Below are 19277 nucleotides of genomic sequence, written 5' to 3' on the forward strand. Positions count from 1 at the left end.
CCCTGCTACACCCTGTGGCCGTTGCTGTTCCGCCTTGTGCCCCTCGCCGGCACAGTTCAGGGGTGGGAGGCCTTGCAGCCCCCTGTCTGCCCACGGTCCCCAAACCAGTAAATGACTTTGTCCAGTACGCGCCAACATGCGGCGGAGAGGGGCCCGCTCTGCCCCTTTCAACCACGACCTTGACACACAGCGCCCACCTGGCAGCCAGCGGCTTGGGAGACGTGCAGACCCCCACAGTGCAGCCACCTCCTGTGGGTTTCATGGCTGGGTGTGAAGGGGAAGTCGTCCACACCCCGGGCCTGCCGGTCTTCCAGAGTCCTCAAACCCAGACACAGACAAAGGCCCCGGAGAGCAGGCACTTAAAACACACAATGGCAGCCCAGCCTCGAAGTGAGGACACGGAACCTTCTTAGCAGTCAGAGGAATGGCCTCGCTGCCCTCTGGACCTCCGGGTAACCCACGAGGTCTCTGGAAGGCTGCACACTCGCAGACCCAGCTCTGGAGGGGCTGGGAGCTCACAGGGGTGCAGAGAGGCCGCGAGCAGCTGTGTTTCCAGGAGGACAGATATACACATGTGGGGGGAACAGAGTGGCCTGCAGAGCTGGGCAGCCAGAGGGTGAGCGCGGATCCCCAGGAGGAGCCCAGAGGGCTGCCGCGGAGATGGGTTATCTGAGCATCTCCCGTTCTGGCACTCGGCGAGCTGGAGGCCGGGCCAGAACCACAAGCCAGGGCAGCCGCCTCGAGGCTGAGCAAGTGGACACCGAGGCCGGGTGCACCAGCCAAGAAGGCCTTGACCCTCCAGCGGGAGCCGCCGACTTAAGGTTGAAAGGCCGAGTCATGGTCAGCCTGGCTGTGTGAGGGCTTTGAGTGTTTCAAGGGGTTGGAGGGAGGAGTCACGCATCTGTGCTCCCGAATCTGGCCCCCCTGGACAGCTCTTCCTGAGACTACGGACGGGGCACCCAACGAACCAAGGGCAGGGTGGTGTGTAAGGAGACCAGAGGGTCCTCACTCTGCCCTGAGGAAGGGCATTTCTAGAACATTCCAGCACACATCCCACTGGCCTGGGAGGGAGGGAGCTTCCAGGGACATGGGAACATACAGCTTCAAGTCTGGGACACAGACCCTTCGTGCTGGGCCCACACCGTCACTGGGCTGAATGGAATCTGGCTTTTAGGAAGTGTGTGGGGGGGGGGTCATCGATGGAGGATGCCCCAGCAATCTCAGCTCACCCAGAACCAGCACTACCTTCATCTGGGTGAGAGGACGTGCATGTGAGAAAGCTGAGGTCCCGCGAGCTGTGCCCCTGCCCTGGTCCAGCCTGGGGAAAGCACAGGCCTGGGCTCCCCCAGGGCAGGCCCACCTGCCTTGAAGTCATTACCCAGGCTCTCTGTACTCTCCTGGCATGTAGGGGCTGGAGCCTCAGGGGCCCCCTGGTTTCCCAGGGCTCCCGTGGCGGGGAGGGGGTGGGCACAGTCAGTGAAGCACCTGCCCAGCCCAGGAGCCATGGCCCACAGGAAGACTGCTGCGGAACACCCCAGGGCCCCGAGGGACTTACGTGTCTGCGGAGCGGCGGTAGTTCTTGGGGCATTCGAAGGCCAGGCAGCGGAACCCCCCCTGGATGTTGAAGCAGGTCTCGTTGATGGAGCAGTTGTGGATGCCGGTCACACACTCATCGATGTCTGTGGGAGACCCCAGGGCAGCCCAGTGAAGGCTGAGGCCGCCTGTGTCCTCGCCATCCCGGACAGGGAGCCCAGGCCTCCCACCACGGCCCCTTCTCTCGCAGGATATCGGTGTTTATAGTTTCTACTTATTATGCACAGTTCCTGGGGTTGGGGGACAGGAGCAGGCCTGGAAGGGCCCCATACAGCACAGGTGAGGAGACCCGGGCTTAAGGGAATTCTAGGCTACGCCTGGGGCCTGGGGTCAGTGATGCCAGGGGCACTGGACTGAGAAGACCCTGGACGCAGGGAGCTGTCCCCTTCCCACAGCTCTCTGGAGCAGCCCCACGGTGGGGCCCAGGGGACACCACCACGCCTGGGAGGCATCTGCGAAGAGGGGCCAGGCGCCTGATGTTGGTGGCAAAAACAACTCCTAATGTCAAAGACGGAGGTTCAGGAATGTGCTTCTGCTGGTCCTGGCGGCACACCCGGGCTGCGGTGAGGGACCCTGGCCAGAAGCAAGAAAGTCATCTCCTCCGCCAGAAAGGAGAAAACAAAGTGACTTCCACCCACAGCTGCAGGCGAGCTGAGTGGGTCCCTCCCAGGAAAGGCCACCGCTCCCGCCTGCCTTTGATCAAAGTCACCTTCTTCATGACCAGAGCTGACAGGGCAGAAAGTGGGGCCTCTGGAGCCTCTGGGTTGAGAGTCCCGTGGAGGGGGGGCTCTTGAGGAAGGGGCCCACAGACCCAAGCTCTGTGACTCAGCTTCTGGGGCTGTCCCTGGACCCATTCCTAGGGTCCTTCTTACACAAATATCCACCCGGCATCCCCTCTCAGTTGCCAAAGAGCTCAGTTCCGGAGCTCACGATGACCCCTAGAGTGCTCTTAGACAAGGAGCCGAGTACAGATGCGTGTCACTGGTCCCCTCATTTAGCCCACGCTGGAGCTGACCCTGGCCCCAGGAGGACCCTCATGGCCATTGTGCTCAGAACTACAGACAGGTGGGCACATGCCAGAATGCACCCGTCCTCTTGCCCAGGCAGTCACCATCAACCCTTGGGGACAGGAGCCTCCAGCACCTGCTGCCCGTTCTGTCCTTCACTCGTGGCAGGCTCCCATCAAGGGTCCGTCGTGTGGGCAAATGCCATTTGGAATGAGCGGCCCTGTGCTGTGGAATGGGGTCTTCTGGCGCCGAGCTCCCCTGTCCTCCTCGGCTAGCATCTTCCTAAAGGCTGTCATCCCCCATTCTGGGCCCCTGGGGGTGTCGAGGGCCCAGCAGGAGGATCAGAAACCCCTGAAGACAAGTGTGCCAGGTACGGGAGACCAGGGTATGTGTGCAGAGTCCTCCCGTCCCTGTCCCAGATGCCCCCATCTATGGTGTCGCCCCTGGGCCAGGGAAGCACATCCCCACAACGGGGCCCGGGGCCGCCCGGACTCAGCTCCCCTGCCCTGCAGAGCCCTGTGCATGGCCTGGGCAACCCTACGGGTTCTGCAATGCTCACCTTGGCAGTTGCGGCCGTTGGGGGCCAGCCTGTATCCAGACGGCGGGCAGCTGCACTGGAAGCTTCCAGCGATGTTGACGCAGCGATAGGAACAGATGTGGCCGCCAGTGGGCAGGGCGCATTCGTCGATGTCTGCAATGGAAAACACCCTCAGCATCCCCACTGGGCCCCGGCCGGGCTACGTTCCCGACAGCAGGCCGTGATGGGGCATCTGGACACAGGAAGCCTCTGGATGCTGCGGCGGCCTCAGAAACTATCATGCCAGAAAGGGAAACTGAGGCCCAGAGAGGGGAAGGGGCTGGCCTAGGGTCACACAGCGAGGTGCTGGTGTAAAGCGTGGCAGACCGGGGACTCGGGGAGGGAGACAGCACACAGGACAAGTGATCTCCAGGTCTCAGGTTGAATGATGATGCTGAGTACAAATGTGCTCATAAAAATGACACCGGCCGGGGCAGGGGGAGCCCTAACAGCAGCTGCCTCAAGCGCCCGCGGTGCACCAGGCACCCTGCAAAGACCTTCCAGGCCGACCTCCGCTTTAATCCTCTGACAGCCTGGCAGGTCTGGGCTCAGCCCTTGGGGGCAGAGGACACACGGCCCCGGCCAAGGGGAGGCAGAGCTTCGGGTCAGGCCTGCGAGTGGCCCCCGGGGCCCCTGCTGTGTCCTAGGGTCGCCACCAAGCCCAGCCACATGCGGTTCCTGCCATGCTGGTTCAAGGTTCCAACCCACGGGATGGTCGCTGATTACGTGTTCGCAGCTTTCTATTCCTCACTTGCTATGGCTTCTCTGTATCCAAATAAATCTCAGCTGGAGGGGAAAAGGACCCATCACCCACCAGCCCGAAAGAGCGTTCAGCGGGAGGGGTTTGGGAGTCCCCTCGCCTCGGCTGAGTGGGGTGCCCCCACCTTCGCAGGTGACGCCGTCCACGTCGCTGAGCTGGTAGCCTCGCCGGCAGTAGCACTGGTAGGAGCCGTACACGTTGGCACACTCCTGGCTACAAGGGTTGCTGCTGCACTCGTTCACGTCTGAAAGACACGGGGCACCGCAGGTCAGCGCTCGGAGCCGGCCACCCGCCCCTGCTCCCGGGCGGGGCTGGAGACACAGCAGCTCCCTCAAGTCACCCCAGAAGAAGGGCCAGAAGTCCCGTGGCGCTCAGCACTCGCACTTGGGGCTGGGGACCCGCCTGGGGTTGTCCCGAGGGAGCACGGCCCCCAGTCCATCCCCCATGCCAGACAGCTCTGGAACCTCTCATCGGGACCACAGTAAAGCCTCCAGTCTCGGCTCCTTCCAGTGGGTTCCCCCCAGCCCATCGCCAGATCCATTCTAGTCCTCAAATGGAGCTCTGATCACAGCCCTCCCTGATGCAGCCCCAAGACAATGCCCTCTGCAGAGCGGGAGGCCTGGGTGAAGAGCCGAGATGCCAACATTCCCAACATGCCAGTGCTTGGCACGCACCAGCCCACTGGGCAGTGCTGGGCTCCTGCTCCTCAATCTCCTTCCCTTAGAGCAGGAATCAGCACACACCTGGCCCACCACCTGGTTTTGTAAATAAAGTTTTATTGGCACATAGCTACACTCACTCCCTCATTTACCCCGGTCTGTGGCTGCTTTGGCAACGCAGCGGCAGAGGCGATAAGCTACAACACAGAGCGTAGCTGGCTGAGCCTGAAATATTTACTATGTGGCTTTTAGGGGGAAAAAATTGCCAACCCCTGGCCTAGAAGTTCCTTCTCACACATATTTACTGCTAACTCCTAGCAGGGCAGGAGGGGTGAGCAGCTGAGAGTGTCCATTAGCTTCTCACCCCATGTTTTGTCCTACAGCAACCTCGTGCCCAGCCTGGCTATCACCTGCTCACCAGGTCGCCTGCTCAGCTCTGCCCCCTGGGGTTTCTTGTCACATCCTACAGACACTCCTTGACGGCAGAGCCCATGTTCTCGCTCTCCACCTTGCCAGGGGGCCTTTATAGATGCTTAGTGGGATGATGCACCCAAGCTGGCCAGGCCCTGGTTTTCTGTCCCCAGTGTGGCCACTGATGTAGATGTGAGTATCTCCTCTCCGGCCACTTCGGAGTGACAAGGAATGGCATAAGCCATGAACGACAGCGGCAGGGACATCAGCGGTCTCCACAGACGGCACTTTGTCTCGTGCGGGATCCTGCTCTGGGATGAGCTCGTCCCATGTTTCACCCCGACTCCCGGTAAGGTGGGCCCCGCCACCCCTCACATTTGTGGAGGAGGACGCTGGTGCCCAGAAATGCTGAGTTACTCCTTCAAGGCCCTAAAATGGCAGAGCTAGGATTAGAACCCAAGCTCAAGGGAACCCAGCCCACGTGTGAAGAGTTTCCTTGCCGATACCCATGCATTGGGTCTGGTTCTTGGGGGCAGATCTGAAATTCTTGTGGGGACCCTAGGGCCCAGAACCCCATCTCACTGTCCAGCCTCCAGTTTGAGAACTGTGCGTCCTGGGTGCCTCTGGGCATAGTGGACTTTCATGATTCTTCCATGGTTGGTCCAAAAGTTGTGCAGGACAGTGGGAGAGGACCGCTGAGGGCTGCCAAAGCTCTGTCCTTTGCTGACCCCAGACCCTAATTCCCGTAGAAGATGTGATAGCTGTTGAGCACCTACTGTGTACCAGGCCCTGTGCTGAATGTATGACCCACCATCTCGGTCCATGCCCCGAGGAGGCCGGTGTTCTGTGCTAACCAAAACACTCGGCATGAACAGCTCCGTCCAACCCCCACCAGGCGGACGGAGAGACCCAATCAGACTTCAGCCTGGCTTCTACGGGCCCAAGACAAGAAAGCCTAGGGTGACGGGCTCGGACCCTTAAAATGCCTCCTAAAAAGCTCAGTGCTGGGGCACCTGGGTGGCTCGATTGGGTTCAGCCTCTGCTTTCAGCTCAGGTCATGGTCTCAGGGTCCTGGGATCGAGCCCCGCATCAGGCTCTCTGCTCAGCGGGGAGCCTGCTTCCCCCGACTCTCTCTGCCTGCCTCTCTGCCTGTTTGTGATCTCTGTCAAATAAATAAATAAAATCTTAAAAAAAAAAAAGCTCAGTGCTGCCCAAAGGAGAGACTCAGTATTCCGACCAACACCTGACAACATGCCCTGGCCTCCTCTTTCTTACAAGTATTTACTTGATAAAACTTGCAGATGCAAACCCTCTCTCTGTCCCTTCAAGATATAGCCTCTGCAGCCCAAGAGTCTTTCTCCAGGATGCAGGAATCATGCCTTCGAGATGTGATCATCGGGAAGGGGAGGCCCCCGCCTCCCAGTCTCTGTGGGAGGGAGGAGCTGGTTCGCAGGTGCAGCCCGCCTAAGCAGGCTAACCCCCCACCCGACATCGTGGGGGACTACCCCTGGGCATGGCCCAGCATTTCAAAAGCCTGTAGCCTTTTGTTCCAGCAGAGCTGAGATGGATCTGCACTGATGTCTCTCTCTGCTACTGCCACAGTCTGAGTAAAACCTGTCTTCCAATTTACTTGAAAATCTGACCTCCCAACCCCGTTTCTCCTGTCAGGGCACAGAGGCAGGGGACGTCGGCCACGGCCCCAGTCGGGTGAACACAGGGTCTGTCAGACGCCGCCAAATCCTACACTCTCGGCCCCAACCCACATGGTTTCTTCAGCTTATCCACCCCTGTGCTTGGCCCTGGGCGGCGCCACCAGGCGCTCCAGGGCCCAGGAGGGACTGGGTGAGCCGTCCTCTCTGACAAGCCACCTTTGACATGTGCTTCCCCAACCAGCGCGTCCCGTAATCCGTGCTGGGGAAACAAACTTGAGGCCATCCCACGGGTCTGCAGGTTGAGCGGTGGCTCTCCCCGGGAGCGGGCGTCCCGGAGCGCCCCGCCCTGGCCACATGGCCTCACCTTCACACGACCGGCCGTCGGCAGAGAGCCGGAAGCCCACAGTGCAGCTGCAGAAGTAGGAGCCAGGCGTGTTCTCACACTTGTGGCCGCATAGACGCCCAGGGTAGCGCCGACACTCGTTGATGTCTGCAACAGAGCGGGCGCGGCCGACTCAGGGCAGCGTCCCCCACCCATGCCACCTCTGCCCAAGAACTCCCAGTGTCCCCCACCGTCCACAGCCACATCTCTAGGAGGAGAGAGGCAGAGTGACTGGTCCCAAAGCTCCCAACAGTCAGTGGGCGTGCTGGGGGCCACTCCTGGCCCTCCTGTGGACGTGCCCACCCACCAGTTCTCCATCCCAGAGCCCTGAAGGATGGCCCATTGGCTCAGACATGCGGCTCTGAGGGTGGGTGGGGCAGTTGCCAGCCCTCCCCTCCCCCGGAGCAGCCTGGTTTTGGGGTGGCAGGTGGCGGCCTACAGGGGGCTGTCCCTTTCCCAGCAGGGAGACGGCCATACCACCATTCATTCTTCCATTGTGAGCCCTGACTCTGGGAAGTCACTCATGCTTCTGGACATTTGGAGAGCCAGCTGTAGTCTCCTACACCCCTGCCCGCCTTGGGTCGAGCAGAGCACCTACTGTATGGGTGGGGGCCTGGGTCGCACCTGGGAGCACAGCAGCAGGGCTGGAACCTGAATGGGGGTCCCCTATCGCAGGGTCTGCTCTCTGGGGCTGCTGCACCAGGACTTTCTCAGGGGGCCACCCGGGGCCTGCAGGTATGCCCACGTACCCACACACGTCCTGCTGATGCCGTCGAAATAGTATCCAGCCTTGCACTCGCAACGGAAGCTTCCGGGGGAGTTCATACACAGGTGCCCCGGCCCACAGGGCTCAGCGGGTGCCGCACACTCGTCCACATCTTGTAAAAGAGAATGACGCATTGAAAAATGTTTAGTGTGGGTTTTTCTTTTCTCCCTAAGATGATCAGAAAGAAGACAAGAAAGCAGCAAACTAAAATGTACTTTAACAAAGCAGCATTATTTATTCTTCAAGGCGATGTCACAGGACACCTGCCGCGTGCTGAGCCCCGTGCTGGGGAGGCAGCTGACCCAGAAGCAGCCCCTACACTCGGGGGCCACCTACTCTGGCTGGCCAGTGATGGCCCTGGGAAAGGCAGGAAGTACCTAGTGACCCGGGGGAGCCACCAGGGAAGTGCTCTGGGAGTCAGAGGGAGAAGGACTCCTTCCAATTAGCAGGGATCTGGGTCCAAAGGAACGTAGCAGCAGGTGGGCAGAGGAAAAGGTGTAAAAGCAGAAAACCACACAGAGAGGAAAGAGCAGAGCTGGCTTAGGGAGCAGCAAGACCTATTTCATCTGAATTATAAGGTGTGTGAAGTTGGGGCCACCTCAGGAGGACTGAATTGTAAGCGGGGTCACTGCCTATCCCCTCTCACCACTGGAGATTGTGAGTGGGGAGGAATAAGGGAGCTTTCAGCTCAGGACACCCTGGACAGACTGAAAGGGACGAAGCTGGGCACAGTGGGAGGCTGGCATCCTACTGCAACAGTCCCAGCAATCGATGATAAAGGTCTATGCTTGGAGTTGAGCAGTGGGATGGATAGAGAGATAGAAACAACTTCACTTTGGGGATTTCTTCTCCCCTTCCAGGGAAGGAAGGGATATGCTGGGAGCAGACAGGAAAGTTCATAGCAGACTGGTTCTCTTTTTAAATACCAACCAACACAGCGGGTTCCCTCCTCGTTGAGATGGTAACCACGGCCACAGTTGGGCACATTCTTCTGGCATGTGTAGGAGCCCTCTGTGTTGATGCATGTCTGCCCAACGGGGCACGGGGCACTGATACTTAAACACTCATTGATATCTACAGCAGGGAAGATAGAGCCAAGGTGGTTAAACACGGGGGGCCTCCAAAAACCCAACGACCCGATCTCCAAAACACCGCCACATCCCCTCCTCACTGCAAAGCCTCACCCAGAGGTACTATGAAGCCCGCTCACCCCGAACCACACACCAGCCCCCCAGCTGGCTCCCAGATCTCGCCAGCACACGCCACCTCAAAGACAACGTGCCTAGGCCATCTCCCTGGCCTGAACCTGCAGCCCATCCATCTTTCCCTGCACGGCATCTGAGGCTGCCTGCCTGGCTCTCGGGGCTACCCACGGTCAAGTGGCCATGTCCCTTCTGAATCCCACACGCCCAGAGAGTGCAAACCAGTAAACGCACAAGGAGAAACGCTTGGTTCTCTAGCTCCGCGTTGGTGCAAAATCACAGAGGCAGGGGCATCTGGGTGGCTCAGCCGCTTAAGTGTTCAATGCGTGATTTCGGCTCAGGTCACCATCTCAGGGTCGTGGGATCGCGCCCCCCTCAGCCTCCATGCCGAGTGTGGCGTCGGCTTAAGATTCTCTCTCTCCCTCTCCCGCTGCCCTTCCCCCCACTCGAGTTCTCTCTCTCAAACAACAACAACAAGCCATGCAGGCTGAACTTCTTACTGAGGGAGAATTCTAAGATTTTTAAGAATTGCCTTCTCAGGGGCATCTGGGTGGCTCAGTGGATTAAGCTTCTGCCTTTGGCTCAGGTCATGATCTCAGCATCCTGGGATCAAGCCCCGCATTGGGCTCTCTGCTCAGCAGGGCACCTGCTGCCCCCCTCTCTCTGCCTGCCTCTCTGCCTACTTGTGATCTCTGTCTGTCAAATAACAAATAAAATCTTTAAAAAAAAAAAAAAAAAGGCATCCCCTTCTCAGACACTTACGAAGCATCTAGGGGACAAAGAGAAGGGAGTGATGGCAGAAGACTGCGGAGCTGCCGTCAGAAAGAGGGACCTGCTGTACTTCTCCCCTCCTGGCCTCACCCCTTCCTCCTCAGGCAGTAGGTCCCTGCAGCCCTCGCCCGTGGCAGCTGGCCTGGGGCTTAGGCAGGGCCAGGATTATTCTCTGTGTTTTATAAACAAGGAAACCCCCCCAGCACGAGACTGGGCCCAGGGACCACTCAGCTCTAGAATCAGGGAGCCTTGCCTCCCAGCCCTTAAATCAGGGGTGGGCGAACTGCAGCCTGCCGGCCCAATCCAGCCCACTGCCTGGTTTTGTCAATAAAGCTTTATTGGAACACAGCCATGCCCATTGTCTTACATACTGTCCCCAGCGGTTTCCACAAGCTACAACAGAGACCCCATAGCTCATGAAGCTGGTACTATGCAGCTGCAGGGCTGTCTGCCGGTGGCCCGAGGGGAACAGGCAGGCTTGTGGGGTACCAGATGGTTCCAGGATCCCCGGGAAGATGAATGTGGCTGCCCATGAGGTCAGAGCTTCCCACCACCTCAGGAGGGAGCGAGGGTGCCATGGGCAGAGGTGTGCAAGTCGAAGACCCGGGGAGAGGAAGCGGCCTCTCCCAGACAGCCTTGAAACTAGCATTGGATCCCGACACACTTCCTCCTTGTACAGAAGTATTTGGGACGACTTGGTCATTTTTTTTTTAAATGACATAAAGGTACTGATGAAAAATGATGTTGAAATACGATTGTTAAGGACTGGGTGGGGGCGGGGAGCAGGCGGCCGGCGGACTCTGGCCCCATTTGCATCAGAAAAAGAGTCTCCAGAGAGCGGGAGCTCCGAGAGGCACAGACTCTGCTGAGCGAAACAGAAACGTTTCCTTTCCGCACTTTGGGATTTGCTTGCATTTTTGTAAAGAAAGATTATACATATATACATATTTTACATGTCTATAGAACTTTTGAAATCAAAAACATTTTTTAAAGAAAGAATCCGGAGTCTGGTTGCAAGGATCGTGGGCACAAGAAAAGGGGGCTGCCCCAGGGGGAGACGGGGGCGGGGCGGGGGGGGGCGCCTCCTGGTTGGTTGGCAAACATTCTCAATCACCAGGTGCTGGCCGGCGGGGCTCCCTTGGGGCTTTCCTGCACTCCGCCAGGCTCTCCCCGGGTCTGGGGCCGCCCCCTCCCTCCGCGGCTCTCCCACCGGGGCTGCGCCGGCTGTGAGCCAGGGTTTCCATCCTGAACAGATGCCAGCCTCCTCGCAGAGCCCCTACCCAGCGCATGGCCAGTCTGGGCAGACCCCTCCTCCCCGCTGGCCCTGGGAGGGCCGTCAGCCCCGGGCTCCTGGTCCCCTGCGCTGGGTGGGAGCTGGCGAGGGGCCAGGCCTGCGCTGGGTGGGAGCTGGCGAGGGGCCGAGCCTGGCGGAGTTGAGCCCCCCCCCACCTCATCCCTGCTCCGACACTTCCCCACACTCCCCGCCTGTCATGGGGGGCGCTGCTTTAAAGTAGAAGGCTGGGGCAGGGCTCCAAAGAGGCCCCTGTCCAAAGTGGGGGTCACTGTTGTATTTGTCTTTAAATATCCCGGGGTGGTTAAAAAAGGGGGAGGGCGAGGAGAGCTTTCAGTCCAAACTACCATTCCACATCAAAGAACAATACAGAGTTCTCTGAGAGAGGCTGAGCCAGACCTAGGACAAAACCCGGCCACCCCTCGTTCACAGACCCTTCAAGGAGGGTAGGGGGACAGCCCCACGGGGTATGGGTTCTAACAGGTGGCGTCTGCAGCTCTCATCTGGAGAGATGTCTTCCTGTCCTTAAGGGCAGGATCTAGAAAGCTTCCGCCGAGCAGAGGCTAAGGCCAGGTCTGCGGATCTAGATGCCAATGCCAACAGCACACGGTGCCTGAGCCAGGGGGTTAGCCAGGCTGAGTCCAGGAGGAAGGGCAGGTCCCTCCCGTGTGTAAAGCCGGTGACGGTGCTCTGCTTCCTGCCCCTCGCACACGCTACTTCCCTGCCTGAGCTTCTGGCCAGGCCTCCTGCGTTTGCCAGTTCACTATTCCCATGGGATTTCCTTCCTCCCACAGCGGTGCGCTGTTTTGGGGCTGGGATACATGTGACAGAAAATCTGCCTCTTGCCCTAATCTTAAGTCTCCAGACAGGAGGCGTCAACTACGTTCGCTCTGCCATGCAACCATCACCGCCGTCCAACCACACAACTTTTTAATTTTCCCCGACGGAAACTCCCTGCCCAGTCAACACCAGCTCCCCACTCCCCTGCCCCAGGCCCTTGGCACCTCCTGTGCTCCTCTCCACCTCTGTGAAACTGACTACTAACTCGGAGTATCTTTCAAAACACGTTTTTAAGACCCCAGGCACTTCACCATCCTCTTGTTCGATCCTTGCCTCAAGCCTCTAAGGCAGACGGCATGACTGTTCCCACTTTACAGAGGAAGAGATTAAGGGTCAGAAGAAGGGCGTCGATCACCTTAGGTTCTAAACCAGGTGTAGACTCCAAAATTGAAGCCAAACCAGGGCTTTTGTCTAAACCCAGGGTTGCTAAACTCTAGCCCCGGGGCCAACCCCAGCCTGTACCTATTTTGGTAGATCAAGTTTTATGGGGACACAACACTGCCCACTCGGTCACGTATCCACGGCTGCTTTCTGCAGAGCTGAACCCAGAAGGCCCACAAGGCCTCAATGTCTGCCCCCCCCAGGCCTCCATAAGATACGCCTGCTGACCTCTGCTCGGAGGCCCCCCACCCTCCCCCGATCCAGAGACATGGCCCAGCTCCGGGGCGTTCGCCCCGCCTGGGGGACCCTCTCAGCCCTGGTGACAGCGTCTTACCAATACAGTTGCCTAGAGCATCCTGTATAAAACCGTTCTTGCACTGTAGCTGGGGTCTGCAGCGGAAGGATCCCAGAGTGTTCTGACAGATAAAACCGGGGGGACAGTTATGAATACCAGTCCCACACTCGTCAATATCTGGTACGTCATGAAAAAAGGAAATTGTTAGCAAGAGTCCTGTCAGAAACATCTCACAACATTTAAACATCACAAGAATGCTTTTTTTTTTTTCATATGCTCCTTACTCAGACTACAACCCAAAACATTCCAATGGAGAAATCACATTAAAAAAGAGCCTTGGTTGGCCAAATAGTGCTCGCATCGCTTAAGACTGAAAACTCTCTCTCTCTCTCTCTCTCTCTTTTCCCCAAGGCTCTTATGAGGCAAACTTTCTGTTATATAATAAATAACCCAGGCATTTTCCTGGCAGCATGTGGGATTTTTTTTTTTTCCCTTCACTTGAGGCTAAGTGCATGTTTAGTTTAGATAATAAGCAATGATCCTCGTGGCAATAAACACTGTCCCTCTAAAGTTATTCTTCCTGAAATCGTCACGAGATGCCAAATAGGAGCAATGGTGATTGTCATGACTGGACACGTTGGCTGCCCTTCCCCCGAAGTTCATGGCCGTCAAGTGTTCCAAAGCATATACTCAGCGGGCTGGGTCCCTGGGTTCTCAGGGCCCAAGCCGCCCAGCGAGGGTGGAGAGGAGCGAGCTTGCCCAAAGACCCTCCGACGTCAGGAGGGTGTGCCTGGCTTTTGAGTTACCCTTGTAACTCGACCAACATTTTCACACAAGTGGTTTTGTCATTATGGAGGGTTGGAAAGCCTTAGAAGAAAACTATGTCCTCAGAGATCCTCAGCAAAGCCTTATCTGCCAAATAACATCTACGGCCTGGCAGGGAGAGGCCGGCAGCCAGAAATGTCATGTTTTCATGCAGTGGAAGAGATTATGCTTTGAACTCCGAGGCAGCCTGGAGTCGGATGGAAGGCAGCTGTTTTCAAAAATAATTTGTGGGGTGGACGCGGGAAGAAAGCACATGGAAGCACCTGAAATTCACCTCGGGACTCGTTTTGAATTGATTCTGCTCTGAGCCCTTCCAGAAATGCAAATCACCCCTGTCATTAACTCAATGCTACAGTAAAGAAGGTAAATCTTTACCAACAGCTTAACTGGTCAGCGTCCCCGGGCAGTTCACGGGGTGCGACACACGGCACCAGGGAACCCAGAGCCCCCCGGAGCTCGGTGCTGCCTTTACCAGCACATCCTATATAGTCGTGGGGAGCTGAGGTGTGCGGACCCAGAGCATGTCATACCTTTGCAGTCATTGTCCTCCGTGAGCTCATAGCCAGTCCCACAGCTACTGTCTCTCTGGCAGCGGAAAGAGCCCACTGTATTCACACAGGACTCTCCGAGCCGGCAGTTGTGCTCGCCCATGACACATTCGTTGATGTCTAGGAGAAATGGAGGCAAAGCAGGAGTAACCAGCCAGAACCACGGGTCCCCGCATGCTTTGTCGAAAAGAATGTTCCGGAAGGCGTGGTGCAATTGGTTCCCAGCCTCTGTGCAGTCCCCCACGCACATGCCTATTTGGGTCCCGGGCACCCACCACCAAATCAAAAGCAGTGGCTTCTTTCCCCTGCTCCATTTCAGATCTGCTGCTCTCTCTGAGCACCCACGAAGCAAGTGCCAGGCTCTGAACCCGAGGCACGTGATCCTTAAGGCCCCTATGAGAGGCGATCCCCTTCCTCCATCTGCCTTGCCTCAGACAGGAGGGGCCAAGAGAGGCCGAGGGACGTGTCCAGGGCCACTTGGCAGATTCTGGATTCAGAGCCTGCTCAGACCCCCAAAGCCAGCCCTCTTCCCCAACACGGTGCTTGGCACCATGCACCGTGGACTCCAGGGTTCGCTGGTTTTCACCTGCGGGGTGGGTGGGGGCCTGAGGTGTGCAGGGTGGGCCCTGCCCAGATGCCAAGTCCAGGCAGAGGCTCCCAGCGCGGCTGCGAGCCCTGCCGCGGGAGCATGGCGACGGTTACCTTCACAGGACACGCTGTCGGGCAGCAGCTGGTAGCCCACAAAGCAGGAGCAGACCACCTCCTCCCCCGTGTCTCGGCACTGTTGCTTGCAGGGCCCACCGCCTGGAATCAGAGCAGATCAGAGCAGATGTGAGCCACGAGCCCAACACACACCAGAGAACCCCTGGGTTTCCAGTTCTGTTTGGCCCGGGCCAGAGCAAATGCCCTCGGGGTGGACGACACACAAAGGTGGGCTCCCCATTTTGGAGGCCACCCTCTCCAGCCTAGCACCCCTCCCTTTCCTTGGGAGACCCCCCAGGATCTGGCCCGGGACAACCTTGCGGGCTGCTGCTTCAGGTCCCAGCCCTGGTCTGACAAAAAGGCAGCAGGTCGGGCCAGCCCTGCAGGCTGGAGTGGGGCTGGGAGGGGCCAGGCAGAGAAGCCAGAAGCTGCCGTCCAGCACAGACATGGAGGGGGCCATCCCGTGAGGGTCCCTCAGTGTCCCTGGTACCTCCCCTCCCCCACCAACCACAAACCCGCAGGCAGCTGAGTGATGCTCAAAGAGCAAATCTCCCTGGGACAAAACTCTACCAGCTAAAGATGCGGCCAGAGTTCTGACCGCTGCCCTGGGCCCGGGGGCCTCTGCCCGCCTCCCCAGCCTCTTCCTCTGTCCCCCGCCACAGCCCTCCCCCACGCCATGGCCCGCCAGCCCGAGTCTGGGTCCGCCTGTCTCCTACTGCCCAAATCTCTGTCCCGGGGCACCTTCCTGGCTAAGCCACCCTCATCCATCGCAGACCAGCTACGTCCTCCCCCAGGAAGGCCTCCCACACCCCCCAGGGAGTTTTCTGGGCTCTCTGCCCTCCTCCAGCACCCCATCGTCCCCCCCCGACCCCCACCCCTGTGCTGGCGTGTCACCGAGCGCGGACCCCATCGTTTTGTGATTGTGTTTGCTCCCGGTCAAGGCGCCCACCGCAGGGCAGGCGTCCGAATGGAGCTGGGGAGCAGACTCGCCAGTCTAGACATGTGGGAATGTTCCATGAAAGAGAAATGACCTTTTATCACATGAAAAACAAACCTGCCAGGCCCCACCCTCTTTAAATTTGCAAACGTCTCCGTTTGAGACACATGGATACTGTCCACGGCACCCGCTGGGGCTCCAGGACCCAAGTCAAGGAACACCCCCCCGCCCCAGGTGTTCTCCCTTCACAGAGCCTGTGCTTAGGCGGGTGCTGCGGGGCGGGGGGGTGGGGGGCTTCTGACGCCCGCCTCCTGCATGGGCCCTCCCTCTGAGCCTCCAGGCCCCAGCTCGAGGGGAAGGAGAAGGGGGAGCCCAGGCGTGCAGGGCGGGCAGAGGGACCTGAGTCAAGTCACAGACTGAGGGCCCATCCCGCATGAACCCCAGCAAAACCCAAGGTCCAACTCCCGATGGGATCAGCCCTGACTCTCCTCCGGGGGGCGGCCTCACCTCTGCAGCGGTCGTTCAGGTACGGGTCCTCCTGCTCCCCCTCCATCTCCGAAATCTTGGCTGAGGGGAAAGAGAGGCAAACGCAGTGTCCGGCATGTCTCAACAGAAAGAAACCCTGAATACGTTATCTCTCTCTCTCTCTCTTTTTTAAATTTTTAACATACTCTTTTTTTTAAAAAAAAGATTTTATGTATTTGACCTAGGGAGAGAGAAAACACAAGCAGGGGAGTGGCAGGCAGAGGCAGAGGGAGAAGCAGGCTTCCTGCTGAGCAGGGACTCGACCCCAGGACCCCAGGATCATAACCTGAGCCGAAGGCAGGTTATGCCTTCGGCTTCGCCGACTGAGCCCCCCAGGCGCCCCGCTTTATCTCCTTATAAATATCAGGCAGTCATGCCCATTTGGGGAGCTCAGGGGTTGCCGAGGGACGTTAGGCACTCAGGTTACCTGCCTATTTCAGCAAAGGCAGCTGCGGCCCTGCTCTACACCGGACCACGGCCCCCAACCCTGAATCAACGTGCCCAGTAAAAACCTGCGGTGATGAGGTAAATGGTGCCCCCCAGAAGATGTTGAGCCCTAACCCCCCAGTACCCACGCACATGACCTTCCTTTCAAGAAGAGTTTTAGCAAAGATGATAGAGTTAAGGTGGGTGAAGGTGGGCTCCCGGCCAGTACATGTGTCCTTCTAGAAAGAGGAAAGCGGACACAGAGACAGGCGTGCACAGCGGCAAAATGAGGGAAGACAGAGGGAGGAGACGGGCCACCCATGCCCCGAGGCCGACAAAAACCAGGAGAGCTGCTTGGAGCAGATTCTCCCCTGGAGCCTCGGGGCGATGTAGCCCTGCCAATACCTTGACTGGTCTGGCCTCCAGATTGGGAGATAGAACATTCCTGTTGTTTGAGCCCCCCCCACCCCCCCCCCCCCCGCCCAGCTCCAGTCCACGGAGCTTTGCGAGGGCAGCCCCAGGAAATAAATGCATGTATACAGCCCACCCGCAAAGCCCCGTGTAGCGCCAGCCATCAGCAGGCACTCGCTGGGCGCATTCAGACAAAGCGTCTGAGTAGATCTGCTCTGCGGGCTGAGCCCTCGGCAGAGACAGGGCCCTACTCACAATAGGAACGTCACCCAGTGGATTCCCCTACTGTAGTCAGATGGGGTGGTTTTCCACTGGCCGTTCTGGGGTAAGAGAAGAAACAGATTCGTCCCTTTAGCTTGTGTAAGACAGCCAGGGGCAGGAAGGATCCCTAAAAATACCCCAAAGCCACACCCTGGGAAGTCGCGGCCCCGTCCACGAGAGAGGATGGCAGCCATCACAGCTCAGGCGCGAGTCGGCAGCAGGCGTGACCGCGATGGGCGGGAAAGCGTAAACCCGTATGTGTCCGTTGCATGTGCGAGAAGCAAAAGAGACACAGAGAAAACCCGGAAAGTGACCTGATGGAAACACAATTTCTCTGTGTGTCCATTTCCTCTTCCCTCTGCTTTCTATATCTGCTAACACACCCACGGTGAGTGTGTAGCACCCTCACACCAGAAAAATGAAACATCATCAAAAAGAAACGTTATTAGGAATTCCGCTTTAAAATTCAATACAATGTAACGTACACACACTAGGCACAAGGCAGGCTCTTTTCAGGCTGTTAAAATGTGGTCGGGGTCCCCAAGTAAACCTTTCACTTGGCCAGGAACTAAGCAAAAGGCCTTTAGCGTATGAATCGTCTCCCCCAGGTCCGGAGGCTGGGAGCACCTTTGCTACGGTTATTCAACTCGGGAACTCTTGGCTCCCTTGGGGCACTCAGTCAAGGCCAAGGCACAGGGCAGAGCGACGGCCCGGAGGACTGTGAGGAGCTCTCGCCTGGGTAAGGAAGCCATCAAGGCTTCCGTGACGCTCCTTGGAAGCCAGCGAGCCCGGCACAGAGCCACCGCCAATCCTGCCAGAAAGAGAATCCTAAACCTGGGCTCCCCCAGCCTCCATCTTCCCATCTGTAGAATGGGGGGAGCCGATATATATCCCAGCACAGTTCCTCCCAGACTCTCTGCGGTAAGGGGACGGGGCGCTTTCCCCCAGCACAGGCCATACCTTGATAGCATGTAATATGAACGAATTACCAGGAAAATTAAGTTATGAGAACAGACATACAAGCCTGTTTAGATGAAACTGGTATTAAGCTACACTCTCAGATGCATATAAAAGTTTCCAAAAGCTTCCTCTCGGTTCCCAGACTTCTTTTGTTAGAGGCCAGCAGCGGTCTGCGGAGCCTCGGTGCGGGCCGGTGGCAGCACACAGTAGGCCCGCGATAAGGGTCTGGGTCTGGGAGGAGGAAGGGCAGGGAGTCCTCACAGAGACTTTGGGGAAAGCCTGGGGCAAGAATTGAAGCAGATAAAAGACAGAAGAGAAATAAGACATCTGGAGCAGCAGCAAAGCTCAGAGACGGTTATGGAAACAGGACATAAATCAACAAAAATCCTCCCCAGAGACACAGGAGAATATCTCCACCAGGACGAAGAGTTTGGGTTTGTTTAAAGTGAAAATATCATCTCTGGTTTCAAAAGTCAAGGAGGGAGCCAGAATGCGGTTCCCGACCTTCTTTATGCCTGAGATATCTGAAATCAGCCCCCACGGCATCCATGAGAAATCAAAACCAGAGGGAGGCAGGTCTGCTTGCCCCAGGACCATGAAGCCACCGGGGTCATGAAGCCAGGGTGATGGGCAGCGTGACTTAGGGAGCACGGTTCTGTGAACTCCTCCTTCCTAGGGCCTTTCTGCCCTTGACCCACTCAAGCTCCCTTGAAGCTGTCCTTGGGGTCACTCGCCTGTTTGCTGAATACGTATCTATTAGTTGAAAGAATACAACCACTTATTAATAAGGTACCCCTCCCTGCCTCTTGTCACCACATCATTGGCGCCAGATGGAGAGAAAAAGGGGCTGAAGGGTAGAAGGCCAGCGTTCTCCCTCCCCTGTGTGTGGGCCATGTGACCTTGAGGAAGGTCAGGGCCACCATGCTGCCCAGGGCTGTTGGAGGGACGAGGAAGAATGGCGATGGCCAGCATTCATGGAGTTGCCCAAACACTCCATACTCGTTCTCCCATACAATCCTCCAGAAACCTTACAGAGCAGGACTATGATTATACCCATTTCACAGATGAGGGAACAGAGGTCTGGTACATCTGATT

General features: G+C 57.8%; 1 protein-coding gene across 2 annotated transcripts in view; it reads right to left on the reverse strand.

The window, feature by feature from the left end:
• Window positions 1–19277, reverse strand: part of FBLN1 (fibulin 1) — a 79569-nt gene that overhangs the window by 36121 nt on the left and 24171 nt on the right. For both annotated transcript variants that reach the window (XM_059401786.1, XM_059401787.1), the window contains exons 5-14: window positions 16107–16166; window positions 14663–14764; window positions 13943–14080; window positions 12627–12764; window positions 8738–8881; window positions 7791–7919; window positions 7024–7149; window positions 4062–4181; window positions 3160–3291; window positions 1556–1679 (exon numbers count right to left, since the gene is read on the reverse strand). In XM_059401786.1, coding sequence (XP_059257769.1) covers window positions 1556–1679; window positions 3160–3291; window positions 4062–4181; window positions 7024–7149; window positions 7791–7919; window positions 8738–8881; window positions 12627–12764; window positions 13943–14080; window positions 14663–14764; window positions 16107–16166 — 1213 coding nt within the window. The remainder of the gene's footprint in view (window positions 1–1555; window positions 1680–3159; window positions 3292–4061; window positions 4182–7023; window positions 7150–7790; window positions 7920–8737; window positions 8882–12626; window positions 12765–13942; window positions 14081–14662; window positions 14765–16106; window positions 16167–19277) is intronic.

This window comes from Mustela nigripes, chromosome 6, assembly GCF_022355385.1.
Source record: "Mustela nigripes isolate SB6536 chromosome 6, MUSNIG.SB6536, whole genome shotgun sequence".
Taxonomy (NCBI): domain Eukaryota; kingdom Metazoa; phylum Chordata; class Mammalia; order Carnivora; family Mustelidae; genus Mustela; species Mustela nigripes.